Source organism: Pelobates fuscus, chromosome 9 (assembly GCF_036172605.1).
Source record: "Pelobates fuscus isolate aPelFus1 chromosome 9, aPelFus1.pri, whole genome shotgun sequence".
Classification (NCBI taxonomy): Eukaryota; Metazoa; Chordata; class Amphibia; order Anura; family Pelobatidae; genus Pelobates; species Pelobates fuscus.
This window is the reverse complement of record NC_086325.1, coordinates 92,307,452-92,323,363: the sequence shown is the minus strand read 5'-3', so window position 1 is coordinate 92,323,363 and position 15,912 is coordinate 92,307,452. Positions and strand designations below refer to the sequence as shown.

Sequence of the window (15,912 nt, the reverse complement as noted above, 5' to 3'; positions counted from 1 at the left end):
AGCGTACGGCTTATTGTTGTCCTATGTACAGATACTCCAGTCTCTGCTGTGGAACTCTGCAGCTCCTCCAGGGTTACCTTAGGTCTCTGTGCTGCCTCTCTGATTAATGCTCTCCTTGCCCAGTCCGTAAGTTTTGGTGGGCGGTAGTCTCTTGGCATGTTTGCTGTTGTGCCATGTTCTTTCCATTTGGTTATGATAGATTTGATGGTGCTCCTGGGGATCATCAAAGATTTGGATATTTTTTATTACCTTACCCTGACTTGTACTTCCCAACAACATTGTCCCTTACTTGTTTGGAGAGTTCCTCGGTCTTCGTGGCAGTGTTTGGTTAGTGGTGCCTCTTGCTTAGGTGTTGCAGCCTCTGGGGCCTTTCAAAAAAGGTATGTATATGTAATGACAGATCATGTGACACTTAGATTGCACACAGGTGGACATCATTTCACTAATTATGTGACTTCTGAAGTAATTGGTTGCACCAGAGCATTTTATGGGCTTCATAATAAAGGGGGTGAATACATACGCACATGCCAGTTTTCTGTTTTCTATTTCTAAAGAAATAGTTTTATGTATATATTTTTCTCATTTCACTTCACCAACTTAGACTATTGTGTTCTGATCCATCACATAAAATTCAGATTAATAAAACATTAAACTTAAGGCTGTAATATAACAAAATAGGTAAAAAGTCAAGGGGGGGTGAATAATTTTGCAAGGCACTGTAGATTTGAGAGGAAAGGGGAAAAAAATCCCAGCAAATATTTGATCATATAAACTATCAAGCTTGTTTGTTTGCCCGGAGCATTCCCTTAAAGGGGTCATAATCACAAACAACTTACCATTACTAAGAATAACAGTATTACAGTTAATGTTGACATCTGTGATACTCAGGGCCGGCGCGTCCATAAGGCGGCACAGGCGGCCGCCTTAGGGCGCACCGGCTCTGGGGGCGCAAAATTCCAGTGACCGGCAGGAGGGAAGTGCTCCCTCCTGCCTGGTCACCTCCTGGATCCCCGGAGCTGCTGGGAGGCGTGCGGCTGCAGTTGATTAGGAGGAGGCGGCGAGGGAGCTCTCTGATCTCTCTGACCGGCTCCCTCGCGCGCCTTTTGCTGATGCCGCGGGAGCCGGAATATGACGTCATATTCCGGCTCCCGCGGCATCAGAAAACAGCCTGCGAGGGAGCCGGTCAGAGAGATCAGAGAGCTCCCTCGCCGCCTCCTAATCAACTGCAGCCGCACGCCTCCCAGCAGCCCCACTGGACCACCAATGAAAGACCCACGCCAGCACTCCAGGTAGGGAGGCTGGGTGGGAAATTTACATTTAATTTAGATAATTAATTACTGTGTGTGTATGTGTGTGTGCGTGTGAGTGTGTGTGTTCGAGTATGTGTCTGTGAGTGTGTGTGTGTCTGTCAGTGAGTGAGTGTGTGTGTGTGTGTGTCTGTCAGTGAGTGTGTGTGTGTGTCTGTCAGTGAGTGTGTGTGTGTGTGTCTGTCAGTGAGTGCGTGTGTGTGTGTGTCTGTCTGTCAGTGAGTGTGTGTGTGTGTCTGTCAGTGTGTGTGTGTGTGTGTCTGTCAGTGAGTGTGTGTGTGTGTGTGTGTGTGTGTGTCTGTCAGTGAGTGTGTGTGTGTGTGTGTGTGTCTGTCAGTGAGTGTGTGTCTGTCAGTGAGTGTGTATGTGTATGTGTGTCTGTCAGTGTGTGTGTGTTCGAGTTTGTGTGTGTGAGTATGTATTTTTCTGTAAGCCTGTCTGTATGTATGTATCTGTATGACGGTATGCCTCTGTATGTATGTATGTGTCTGTATGTCTTGTACGTATGTTTCTGTATGTCTCTGTATGCATGTATGTAACTGGATGTATGTTTGTCTCTGAATGTCTGTATATATGTCTCTGTATGCATGTATGTAACTGGATGTATGTTTGTCTCTGAATGTCTGTATATATGTCTCTGTATGCATGTATGTAACTGTATGCCTTTATGTCTCTGTATGTACGTATGTGTGTGTCTCTGTATGCCTGTATGTCTTTGTATGTATGTATGTGTCTGTATGACGGTATGCCTCTGTATGTGTCTGTATGACCGTATGCCTCTGTATGTATGTGTCTGCATGCCTGTATGTCTCTGTATGTATGTTTCTTTATGTCTGTATGTATGTGCCTGAATGTCTTTGTATGTATGTTTCTGTATGCCTGTCTGTATGTATGTGTCTGTATGACGGTATGCCTCTGTATGCATGTATGTCTTTATATGCCTGCATGTCTCTGTATGCATGTATATCTCTGCTTGTATGTCTCTGACTGTATGTGTCTGTATGTCTCTGTATGATTATTTCTGTCTTTGTATGACAGTGTACCTGTATGACTTTGACTGTGTGACTGAAAAATGATGCCTGTGTGCCTGTGGCTTGGGAGGAAAGACACACAGGTGAAGATGCATTTTTTTTTTTAATGAGGGTTGGGGGCGCCAAAATGCATCTTCGCCTGTGTAACTAAAAATCCTAGCACCGGCCCTGGTGATACTGTTAGAATCCATGTAATGGTGTAGCAAAGAATCCTTGCTTCATGGTCATAAATAAACTGAGGAATACAATGTTGAATTTGATAGTAACTATTACATTATAGCTAGACTTCTTAGGACATGTCATACAAATCTCCAAGGACATTTTCCCACAGAGAGGGACATTTTTCATTTCTGATCGTTGTATCTCTCTCTACTGATGCATCACCATATTGATTAGTGTGTTCCATGACAGGACTTTTTAATATATTTTTTATTATTTATTATATTTCTGTCTAGGCCAAGGCAGAATATAGCAAAAGGCAATGCATAGGTGTCATAGATCATAGAGTATCAGGGCCGGACTGGGAAGAAAATTCGGCCCGGGCATTTTTTAATTACAGCGGCCCACTAAAAAGGGGGCGGGCCAGATAGGGTGTGTTTTGTCATCACCAATGACAAGCACGCCCCAACACAAAGTGAGCATGTTGGTTCAATGCTCTTCCAGGGTAGACCATGCGCAGAGCTCTGCTGAAGAGCTCTGGCATGAGAAAAAGACCCTGTATTTGTTCTGCACTGCACAAGCAAATTCAATAACATGCTTGCACTGTGTTTGCTTGAAATTTGTCTCTGGTGTCTCCATAGTTGGGATACCAGGAGACAAAAATGCTAGGAAAGCATATTGTGCAGTGTGTGTGAGGGTGCTGTGTGTGTGTGTGTGAGGGGTGCAGTGTGTGTGAGTGATGGGTGCTGTGTTTGCGTGAGGGTGCTATGTGGGTAAGGGTGCTGTGTGTGTGCGAGTGGGTGCTGTGTTTGCGTGAGGATGCTATGTGCGTGTGAGGAAGCTGTGTGTATCAGGGGTGCAGTGTGTGTGTGTGAGGGTGCTGTGAGTGTTAGGGGTACAGTGTGTGTGTGTGTATGTGTGTGCTAGTGAGGGTGCTGTGAGTGTGTGTGTGTGTGTGTGCTGTGAGTGTCAGGGGTGCAGTGTATGTGTGCTCTGCATGTCAGGGGTGCAGTGTGTGTGTGTGTGTGTGAGGGTGCTGTAAGTGTTAGGGGTGCAGTGTGTGTGTGCTGTGAGTGTTATGGGGTGCAGTGTGTGTGTGTGCTGTGAGTGTTATGGGGTGCAGTGTGTGTGTGTGTGCTGTGAGTGTTATGGGGTGCTGTGAGTGTTATGGGGTGCAGTGTGTGTGTATGTGTGTGCTGTGAGTGTTATGGGGTGCAGTGTGTGTGTGTGTGTGTGTGCTGTGAGTGTTATGGGGTGCAGTGTGTGTGTGTGTGTGTGTGTGTGCTGTGAGTGTCATGGGGTGCAGTGTGTGTGTGTGTGCTGTGAGTGTTATGGGGTGCAGTGTGTGTGTGTGTGTGCTGTGAGTGTTATGGGGTGAGGTGTGTGTGTGTGCTGTGAGTGTTATGGGGTGCAGTGTGTGTGTGTGTGTGCTGTGAGTGTTAGGGGTGTCTGTGAGGCTGATGTGATGTAATGTGGGTTATTATATCCCCCCTCCCTGCTTACCTGCTTACCTTATGCCTGGGAGGGGGGATCCTGCTGCTGCCGCCAACCATCCCTGGTGGTCTTAGTGGTGAGTGAACTCTAGCCTGTGAGGCTAGAGTTCACTCTCGCGAGACCCGGAGCGTTGCTATGGCAACGCTCCGAATCTCGCGAGAGGAACCCGGCGGAGCTGCAAGTTAGAGCTCCGTTGGGTTCCTCTGCTGGAAGGCTGGCTCCCTCCCTCTCTCCCCGCCGGCGGCCGCAATATCCTGCATGTGGGCCGGTGAGGAAGATCTCTGATCTCCCCACCGGCCCGCCATTTACTACTGCAGGGCCGGCGCTCGGATAGTGCCGGCCCTGCAAAGACCGGCAGGGGAGATCCTGTGATCTCCCTGCCGGCCTCGGCCCATGGCCACCGCGGCCCACCGGGCATTTGCCCGGTGTGCCCGATGGCCAGTCCGGGCCTGTAGAGTATTACGTCGATACATATTCAGTTGGCAAACTTCACTTTTGCTGATAGGGAGGGAATCCGCTCGTGAAAACTACTTATGTAATATAGGTCACATAAGGTACTGGAGCCGAGTAATGAACATGCCACATTAAATGAACACTATAGTGACACTATAATTATGAAAAAAAACATTTTAGGTCACTGGCCCCCCTTTCAGCAAAGTGAGAAGTGATTTTACTCACCTTTTTTTTCAGTACCACGCAGGTCCGTCCCGGCTGGCCCAATAGGGAGGCCATTGCGATGGACCTACTGTGCAACAAAATGCTGAGTTGCGCCAATCAGCATCTCCTCATAGAGATGTATTAAATCAATGCATCTCTATGAGGAACATTCAGTTTCTCCATGCAGGGCGTGGAGACGCTGTACGCTGTACGCTGCACCTCCAGTCTCTGGCTTAATGAGTAGAGGTGTTCTAGGCAGCAATATCCGTGAAGGCTTTTAATTGAAAAGCCTTCAGGGACAGGCTATAGACACCAGAACAACTACATTAAGCTGTAGTTGTTCTGGTGACTATAGTGTGCCTTTAAATGGCATCTGTTATTCCCCAAACAACTTTAGCTCTTTTTAAAGACCACTATATTTAATAAATATATTGTGCTAGCAAATTTATAATTGTTTTACTCCCCCCTGTCAGTTATTTACTTGGCATAGACTTTATGCCAAGGAATTGATTGATGAAGGAGAGCAGAATAGACTTCCAATAGGTGGCCTTTCTGCTTTCCACCCATAGTTATCATAGCGCATGCACTGTGGTTGCTATTTATACTCTCTAGTTGGTACTGCTAGCATTGGCTAGTGAGTGTAGGAATGGAGTGACTGGCGTCTCTCTGTTCAAATGCTGGCATGCTTGAATTTATAGTATCAAACTCATGGAAGAGACCTCAAGCAGTACAAATCAATGAATAGAAAAGGAGGAGCAAGACGTGCGCCCATAGACCAGATCCCACTTGATGTATTGCCAAGGTCAGAAATTTACACTCACCCTTAGCCATACGACACTCACAGCCAATCATTAGCATGAGCAGCACAGAGGGGATAAGCTGCTGGCTCTCTCGTTTAATGTTCGACAACTAAAAATGGTTTAGCGCTGAATGGAAGGATAGTTGCCAGGGGACTCCAGACACTATAACCACTTCAATTATATGAGATACAATGTCTAGATTGGAACATGCTTACCCAGGGACCTCGGTACTGGTTAAAATCCTACCCTTAAACTACAACCATGATTACTTTAACCGTAATAAGCACTATCTCATGCATAACAATTGTGAAAAAAATATATATTAAAAAAAAATATGAGACTGGGAAACCTATATGAATCAAATCACAGGCTGAAAATCCATGTGAATGTTTCCTTTTATATGAGTTAATCTTTTTTTTTAGACTCCAGAGTCTACTTGATGCTGAAAGCTATTTCCACTTCTCTTCTCAAGTAAACCTCTAATATATCACTTTATATTAATGTTGTTGATAAAAAATTTTTATTACACACGTAAATTGCTGCTGCATCCAATAAACACATCAACAGAGATCACCCATTATCTATTATCAATAAATCTCTGAGAAGAGACATTAACTGTATAGATTAAGAACTTTTAACCCGGAATTCACAGGTGTTACATAAATATAGTCACATTTTCCTGTTCATTGTATCCTGGGAGAGATGGTATCATTCTGCAAGAGGACTGTTTAAAGCCTCATACCACTCCCCCTCCTTCTCCCTCCTGCTCTATACAATCTTGGAGTTCAGTCTCTGACAGCACACGCAAGGACACAAGGATGCTTTTTCTACTCTCTCTTACATCGCTGTTTCTTACAGCTACAGGTAAGTGACATTTATTGGATATCTAAGAAAGAGATCTCCTCCATAATATGTTATTTTTTGCTTGTTGTGTATACTATCTATGATTTGGATAACCTGTATATACAGAGTTGCTGGCATTCAGTAGCGGTGAGTAACCCCACAAAGTAAAACACACTGTGTTAGTAAGTATCCAGTTATCATGGTCTAGGAATGAGAAACATGACCGTGTGTGTTTGTGTGTGCATTTAAGTGTAAGCTCTTGGGCTATTCTCTTCCTCAATGTAACTTGCTGTCATAATAATAAAAAAAGATAAAAATGTTCTTTATATATTTTTTTACACTTGTTGTAAAGCATATCTCTCACTGTAATATATATTCACTATATGTGTGTTTCCATATAGATAGGTGTCCGTGTATATGTGTATGTGTACATACATATTTATATATACACAACAATAACACATTTACAGTATGCAGTGATACCTTTTTTTATTGGACTAACATAATACTTAAAAGACAGGCTTTCGAGGGTTTTGTTTTCTCGCTTATGTTGTGCTTTAGGAACCTTAGACAGACCCAGGTTTCACTTGTTTCCACGGTAAGCTCTAGTGATAATGTTACATAGATTAAAAGGTATTCTACACTACGTGCTGCTCTAAGGTTTTAGTACTGGAAGTTATTTTCTATTCAAATGTTGCAGCATTTTGAATAAGTTTTATTATAACTGCATTGTTGCAGTATAGCAAAGCCAATTATTATTGGTAAAGTATAGTCGTTATATTTATATTAACACTTGATGTCAATTTGTGATTGTGATCCTGTTTTTGTTTTAAAATTTTAAGCCAAATTCTGAGAGATTTTGGCCTGCTCATATCTGTTTAGTACGAATGTTTAAGACCAAAATCTCAACTCAACATTTACGAATTTCTGCTCCCTGCTATACTACTACAGTATATCCAGGGTATCTGAACACAATTTCTCAGACTTGTTTTGTGTAGACAATCAATAATCCCTAGGTTAAATGTTAAGAAGCTGGGGTGTGGTGGAGTAGTGCTGTTAGTTTATCAATCAACTGAGTTGAAAACATTAAAGAAAATCTCATGAAATAAATCAGGGGTGCTCTCTAGCCAGCCCTCATCCAAAGGCTTACTAGCTGCCAACGCAAGTTTAGATAAAAGCTGGTTCTCATCTGTCATGAGCATCTTTAATGATCTTGGGAGTAAAAAAGTTTATGAGGGAGAATACGATTCTATAACATGTAAGAGGCAATTTGCTGTAATTGTTGACAGATGGGAACTGCACTCAACAGGTCCAGCACATATATACCCTCTGTGCCAGCAGTCTCAAATACATATCAATATTGGGTTTCTCGATGTGACCTAGCATGATCGGGATGGTGAATCAAATCATTTAAGTTTGAATACTCTGTTTTCAAAAATGAACTCGTAGACAATAACCAACTAGTTCATGTACACATAGCTTTCCATATGTCAAGCCAAGTGTCTCAATCAACATTTCCACCTTAATTTCCTACCATGCATTAACATATGGATGTTCTCCAAAATCATCTGCAGAGATAGCAGAAGATTACAGCATAGAGTTGAGATCTTTAGCACACGATTAAATAAGGCACTTTTTACTCCAATAAAGAGGTGGAAGCACAATTTGGGATCTGTGTTCTTAGTGCAAAAGAAGTTCTAGAAGACCATCTTGGTCAAACTTTTAAATGGAATCCTCCGACAAAGTCTCCATCATCAGTAACCAATACAATAGCAGGTTCTGTTATATACTAAAGTGAGAATTCAAAGTCAATTTCAAATTTAAGGACCTGCTATCTGTACTGAAAGCACAGCTGACTTAGAGAACTTTTTTTCAGTTTGGCTATTTTCACCTTAATATTGAAAGTCACTTTAAATTCTCAATTTAGTGAATAACCCTGATGGTATTGCGAAAAGACTCTCATTTGGCAGACATGCCTGTACGTGATCCCATGCTTTCTTGAGTACACTGATGCTCTCACTGCTATACTTTATCACAATTTTCTGAAGTGTCCCCACAAGTCACACACAGGAAACTAATGTCCAGGATGGCAGTGCCCGCGTCCAATACAACCTTGTGTGTTATGAATCTTTCTGTATTTCTTGAAAGAGATGTGTGATTATCCAACAAGGAGTGGAATTGAGATACATATACAACATCTACATAAAGTGATTCTCTCTCAACACATATAGATAGATAAATATGTTAGGCATATAGAAATATACACAGATATATACACACAAATATACATTTCATCCGTTTGTTTTTTTATAAAGAGCTGTTTACATGACCACACATGCTTTCTATACCAACATATAGTTAGAAAGGAAAACAACGGCTTTCTGATTTTCTATATATTTTCCCAGTCAGCAGATATTTGTTAACTATATTCTCCAAGATGCTTAGCTATCTTTCAGGCTGACCGAACATAGTGACAAATATAGTTCGCTATAATGCGAAGTGCCAAGGTTAGCTGTCACCTCCGTTCTATATGCTGAGATAAATGTACGTTTGTGTTTTTACAAAGACACATATTGGTATGAGAAGGAAATGCATGGGAATATAGGAGACTGTTTTTGCTTTTCAATGATGTCTTGGTACATGAAATATATGTTGTAATTGTATAGATTGAACTAGTTCTTTATAAAATATGTATATATAGCTGTCTTCCTGCTAGGACCTAATTGTATATGATGCCATCAATGAGAAAGAGACCACTATTATCTTTCTAATAATGAAAGAAAAGAAGGGCAGCGGTCAAGGATAGGGGTTTAATATAACACCCTCATCCCGTACCTAACCCACAAAAAAGGTCACCTAGACTGGAAAAGTAGGGAATAACCCTAGGAAATACAGTAAATAGTAGAGAACCAAAGGTGTCACTTGAATAGAAAGTGACCACAAGGTTAAATTTCCAATCCACTCCAATAAGATCTTAAAGGAGAAAAGAATAAATAACAAAATAACTTTATTAGTAACTCTAAAAAGTACTAGGACAAATTAAACCGTGTAGCCTGATATTGGGGGGGGGGGGGGGGGGGGGGTATTAATAATAAAGCATACCACACTAGTTCCAAATGGGTATGGATTGGCAGTATGAAAACTAACTAGCAATCTACCCCTTTATGTGTTTAAGCCCTCACGGAAGTATATACAGCACTGGTTGCGACAGAGCCTAGTGTGATCTTCCAGAAGCAAAAACTAAAACATAAAAGGAATAGTGAGAGATTTGCTAAATGGTGAGAACAAAGCACACAGGAAAAAATATATAAAAAGAAGGGTATATACAGAGAGATAAGTAATAGGGATATAACCAATTAAATCCACCTCTCTAGGGTTACCAGAGGTCTGTGGTAAGGGTATCCCTAGTCACTAGACCGTCAGTCTCATGTAACACCTTCATAGATATTCTATGCTTAAATTCAGTTTAGGGGGGGGAAAAAAATTCCCTTAAATTCTCAAATAGCTGTCTAAATACCAAGTGATATGCTCAATAGCTAATGATTGGTAATTAAGCATGCCACATTAACTCCACAGGATACAAATGTAACGATATGAGAACTAACAGAAAAAGTAGCAATCTTCACCTTTGTGTTTATAAGCCCTCATGGAAATCTATATAACACTGGCTACAACAGAGCCTAGTGTAATCATCCAGAGGCAAAAGTCAAAACACAGAGGAATAGTGAGGGATATGCTAAACAGTGAGAAGTAAGCACAGGAAAAAATATATAAAGTGAAGGGTATATATACAATGAGATAGGTGATAGGGATATATACAAATTACTTCACCTCTCTATAAATACTAGAGGTATCTGGTAAAGGTGTCCCTAGTCTCTAGACCCTAAATCTCATGTAAACACCTTTGTGGGTGTTCTATGCTTATACTCCATCTAGGGTAATTCCCTCAAGTTCTCAATCGCTGTCTAAGTACTAAAAGACAAAAAAATAAATAAATAAATAAAGTGAAAAAAGTGCATAAGGTGCTTTTTTTTTTTTTTTTTTTGTCTTTTAGTACTTAGACAGCGATTGAGAACTTGAGGGAATTACCCTAGATGGAGTATAAGCATAGAACACCCACGAAGGTGTTTACAGGAGATTTAGGGTCTAGAGCAGGGGTAGGCAACCTACGGCACTAGTGCCATGCACGGCATTCAAGGTGTCTTTGCACGGCACTCAAGGCTGCTAGAGCCAAACATGCTCTGGCCTATCAGGAGTCCCAGTGAAACTTCAGATACCTGCTAATACAAAAAGGTGGTGAAAGACAATCCTCAATTTATGCACAGCACTTGTGAATGGGAATCCACACTGTAGTAGAGCAGCCTGCAGCTGCTGTTGCAGCTCCTGTCCTTGACCTGTACCTTGCCAGCCTGGTCCCCACTGGAACCCAGGGAAGCCACACACACTGCTAAATATGCACAATAACCCTCCCCTCATACAAATAATACGAACAGCCCACAAACACACACAATCCGCAGAAACGTAACCTGCTAACAATCCACATACATGCACACAACCCCACATGCAGTCTCTCACATGCAATACACCAAACAGCCACAACGTGACATATCCATCCACACACACACACAATTCCACAAGCAGCCCCCATACACAGCCCACATTCATATGTATCATACACGATACCACAAACTACTCCTGAACATACACATTATAATAGCTCATATACGCACAAAAATTCAGCGATACAAAGCAATTACCGTATAAATAACACAAGCAGGATACGGCAGCAAACACACCTCAATTTAAAAAAATAGGACCGGCACGCTACGGGACATCACAATCCTATATCGGCACAGTGCTGCTAAAAGGTTGCCTACCCCTGGTCTAGAGACTAGGGACACCTTTACCACAGACCTCTGGTAACCGTAGAGAGGTGGATTTAATTGGTTATATCCCTATTACTTATATCTCTGTATATACCCTTCTTTTTATATATTTTTTCCTGTGTGCTTTGTTCTCACCATCTAGCATATCTCTCACTATTCCTTTTATGTTTTAGTTTTTGCTTCTGGAAGATCACACTAGGCTCTGTCGCAACCTGTGCTGTATATACTTCCGTGAGGGCTTAAACACATAAAGGGTGAGATTGCTAGTTCGTTCTCATACTGCCAATTGATACCCGTTTGGAACTAGTGTGGTATGCTTTATTATTAACTATCTATTATTGAGCATCTCACTCAGGGCTATTCACCCCCCCCCCCCCCCCCCCCTCATATCAGGCTACACAGTTTAATTTGTCCTATTACTTTTTAGAGTTACTAATAAAGTTCTTTTGTTATTTATTATTTTCTCCTTTAAGATCTTATTGGAGTGGATTGGAAATGTAACCTTGTGGTCACTTTCTATTCAAGTGACACCTTTGGTTCTCTACTATTCAATCTTTCTAATAATGACTAAACCTGTAGGTTGATTGCAACCTTGACGTAATTTTACATTTGCATTACCTAGGAGAAGGTTGAGTTCATTTCTATCAATGCATCTAATTTGCCTGATGATAAATACGTAAGTGAAAACTGTAATTAAAGACAATGCAGGCAGCAAGTAAACATGATATTTATTGGGTGTCAAGATCAAACTATGTTTGATATTATTAATAATATACTCTAGAAAACCGATATGCTAAAAAACAGATACTTTCAACTGAGAACACCAGAGCTATTTTGGAAAGAACAAGAGATAGTGATATTTTTATGGAAAACCTTTATATACGTTTATATATGTAAATTAGTATGTATGTTAGTTTTTTTCACTGCTTAAAAAATACTTTTAACTGGCTTCTTTAATTAGAAAATTAAATATTAAAATTCTCTGCTTAATGAAGCACCAATCCTTTAGCATATATAGGTGAGATGATGGTTGTGCTCACCTTAATTAGAGCCTCTCAAATCCCTGGCTCTAAGGTATAAACGCTTGGTGTGAATCTGTGCGGTGACACTACCTCAAATGTATAACCGGGACCTGGTTACAAAGTGCTGTCAACAGTGATTGTATAACACATTTATTAAATCCCATAAATGTGTAAAAGCAAATAAAAAGTGCACTTAACCGAATGTCCAATGAGCAAAAACTGCCAAAATGCATTTCGCTGGTACAACTTCTTCAGTCATCAGTGTATGTCCTGATGTTCAATTCCATATTTAAGTGATAACACCCTAGTTCCCGGCGCTATTACATGATCTTGATTTATCCAATCATGGTAAACTTAGGGCATCATGCCCCTCGTATTGGCTTCTGGCGCCATCTTGCCCTTATATGAGGTGCCAGAAAACAACATAGTCAGGTCTTCCATGATACGCAATTTCTGTTCCGCGGCCCACCTCTCCACATCAATCTTCGTAGCTTAAAGGGACACTGTAGGCACCCAGACTACTTCAGCTAATTAAATGTAAAACAACGATGCCTAAGCGGAGACGCAATCCCAGGGCCTACTCCACACAAGCACTGCCTGACTTGGAGGCGCTCCTCGGTGGAGTTTGCAAAGGCCTTGCAACTGACACGGCCACTGGATCTCCTTTCAGCTTGGCAGACCACATGCCTGCTGTGGGGCGACATTCCCAGAAAGCCAACACCCAGGCAGAAGGAAGAGATATCGGGGCCATGCTCCAACGGCCCGCTACCACTTTGCTGGCCCCTGCCGACCAGCTGGAGTGAACCAACCTCTGCAACATACCACCAGCACCCCCAGAGGGATCGCCCCCTGCGACCAAACATGGCTTGCAGATATCACTGCATGATTTCCACAAAATGCTGGCGAAGGAACTCACAGGGTTCAGAGCTGATTTACAAAGCACTAATGACCGGCTACGTGCTACAGAAGCTGACATGACAGAAGTCACCACCAATCTATCAAATGTACAAGACTCTGTACAACAGCTCAAAAAATCACACCACAATCTCACCCTGCACCTGAATGCCCTCGAACAGCCACTGACGCAACAACATTAAAATTTGCGGCATCCCAACAATTGTCACGACAGAGGAGCTGACACATTACATGAGAAGGCTACTGGCAACTATACTACCTCCAGCAGTGGCTAGAAAACTGGTAATTGACGGAATGTACTGGGTCTCAGGCCTCTCAAGAACCCACTCACAAGCAGCTCGTGATGTCATACTACGCTGCATATTGTCCCAAGATAAAGTACATATAATGGCAGCGTTGAGAGGCAAGACCCCATTATCATTTGAAGATTCCAACCTATCTTTCTATCAAGACTTAACGAGGGCCACCCTCCAGTGGCGCAGATCGCTCCACCCAGTGATTCAAAAACGACGTGCTGCCAACATGAGCTATAGATGGGGTGCACCAGGATCACTACTAGCTACTCACAATGGGACTACCCACACACTTATCTCACTTGCTGAAGCCCCATCCTTCCTTGCAACTCTGGGACTGACAACTGTGGAAGCAAAAGCCTCAGACGAAACCTGGGACCCTGATAACATCGCTCCCTTCGCCCCGAGAACCGAATCGACGAACAGCTTGTCAACCTGACTGCAGCGGGAAGAGGCAATTCTAAGGGCACTGCAGTGTCATTACGCTTAACCAGCCTCTTTAGACGCCAACGATAAGACTTTTTGTTTATGCGTTATACATTTTAGTTCTGCTTAAGTTATAGCCTGATTGATAGGGCCTCCTAACTGTACTTACCTGGTAAACTGGGATTCCCCCTAAGGGCACCCGGATTTACCAAATATATCTCCCACTAAGCACTCTAAACCATACAACTAACTGGCAAGTTAATAATCCCTTCCTCCTGTTGTCCCCCTTGGTTAGGGGTGCTAAAAAGAAAACAATATATATCAATGTATATCACATTGAGACAGGATCAAAGACATAGAGTTAGCACTCACACACATGATTATCATGCCATCTAAAGACAGAGAGCATTCCTCTCCGGCAGCGGTCCCTGTCAAAGGTCCTGAGAATCATTGCTTTGCTTTTCTCATGAGCATTGACATGTCTTGTTTAACTCAAAAAGCACTCATTTATGCCCTATCAAATTATGTTGACATAAAAAAAATGTGCTGTATAATCATCTTTATTTCTCTGTCATACAAATGTATACCTGTTTATAACCTATCTCTGCTGTTGTGGCAGACTAGGTACTCATGTATCACTTCCGCATGACAAAATAAAGAATTTAGAAAGAATAAAAGGAAGCATCATAGTTATAGCCATAGATTCTGAATTGGGTGCTAATCATTATATAAAATAAATCATAAAACGTATTCAACGAAATATATTTATTCTAAAACATGTCATAAAAATAACTCCACATCATAAAAATGTATTATAAAGATGTATTACAAAAACAGATGGCACAAGTCAAAGCAATGTTTAGCCCATAGGGTTGTAAACTTTCCAAAGTAAATATATCCATCTTATCTCTGCCCTTTCTAATTGTTTCATTAGATTGCCCCCTCTCCAATTACCAGATTTGTTTTGTATGCCTAAAAATGTAAAACCATGTGCCTCGCTATTGTGTACGACTTTAAAATGATGGAATGCGCTATGCCCCTCAAAAGCCTTTTTAATATGTAATTCTCTCTTTGTACGTCCTGCATAAAATAACCCACAGGGGCAAATTAATATATATATAAAACATCACTTGAGTGGCACGTAACTTCCTTAATTAAAAAGATAACTTTGGCATTATTTCAGTGACACTTTAAAATCTGTCAAATATCTTTTTTATTACCTTTACATCTGCATGCTAAGCATGCGCCACAATAAATAAATAAAAAAAATGTTTTATTCTTGGTTAAAAAAAAAGATACTTTTTGTGTCCTATCAATAAGTATTTCACTAATATCTGTTTTAATAGGGGCTCCTTTGAAAATTATTTGATCTGATAAAATGTTATTCAACAGTGGATCTTCTTTTGAAACTGACCAATGTTTTTTAAAATCATTTTCTTAACCCCCCAAAAATTACATTTTAAAGGAATATCGGCATTAAAATTTTCCCTCTTTTTTTCTCTTTGTATTCTAGCAAAGTTTCCCTTGGTACATCTAACCTGTTTATAATTTGATTAAAGGGACACTATAATCACCAAAACAACTTTAGCTTAATGAAGCAGTTATAGTCTGAAAAGGCCTAACCTGGGGGTTTAGTTGGATTCTTGGGGACATAATATAAAACTGGAATTTGAGAGAATTTAATGTTTAAATATTCAAATGTTTGCTTGTTGAAGGAACACCATAGGGTCAGAAACACAAACATACATTCCATGACCCTATAGTGTTTAACCCACCATTTAGGTGGTCACAATTAGCCCCCTTAAAAGCAATTAAAACTCCCCTTATTTCCAGCGCTGCGCTGGTCCGCTGGCACTAGCTCCGCGCCTTGGTGGCATCATCAGAATAGACGATTTTACCCAATCCAATGCTTTCCCATGGGGCGGGGTCAAACACCGTTTTGGCCAATCGGCACCTCCTCAATGCATCTCTATGAGGAAAATTCAACGACCCATGCAGAGTGTGGAGACGCTGAACGGGACTGCTGCCTACTATGCAGCACTGAGCCAAGTAGCACCTCCAGTGGCCATCTGAGGAGTG

General features: G+C 41.5%; 1 protein-coding gene across 1 annotated transcript in view; it reads left to right on the top strand.

Annotated features, from left to right (window-relative positions):
- Window positions 1-6,236: 6,236 nt before the first annotated feature.
- The window catches only part of LOC134572886 (relaxin receptor 2-like), a 312,105-nt gene continuing 302,429 nt past the window's right edge, over window positions 6,237-15,912 (top strand). The window contains exon 1 of the mRNA XM_063432173.1: window positions 6,237-6,312. Within this exon, the coding sequence (XP_063288243.1) occupies window positions 6,267-6,312 (46 nt within the window). The 5' untranslated portion in view covers window positions 6,237-6,266. The remainder of the gene's footprint in view (window positions 6,313-15,912) is intronic.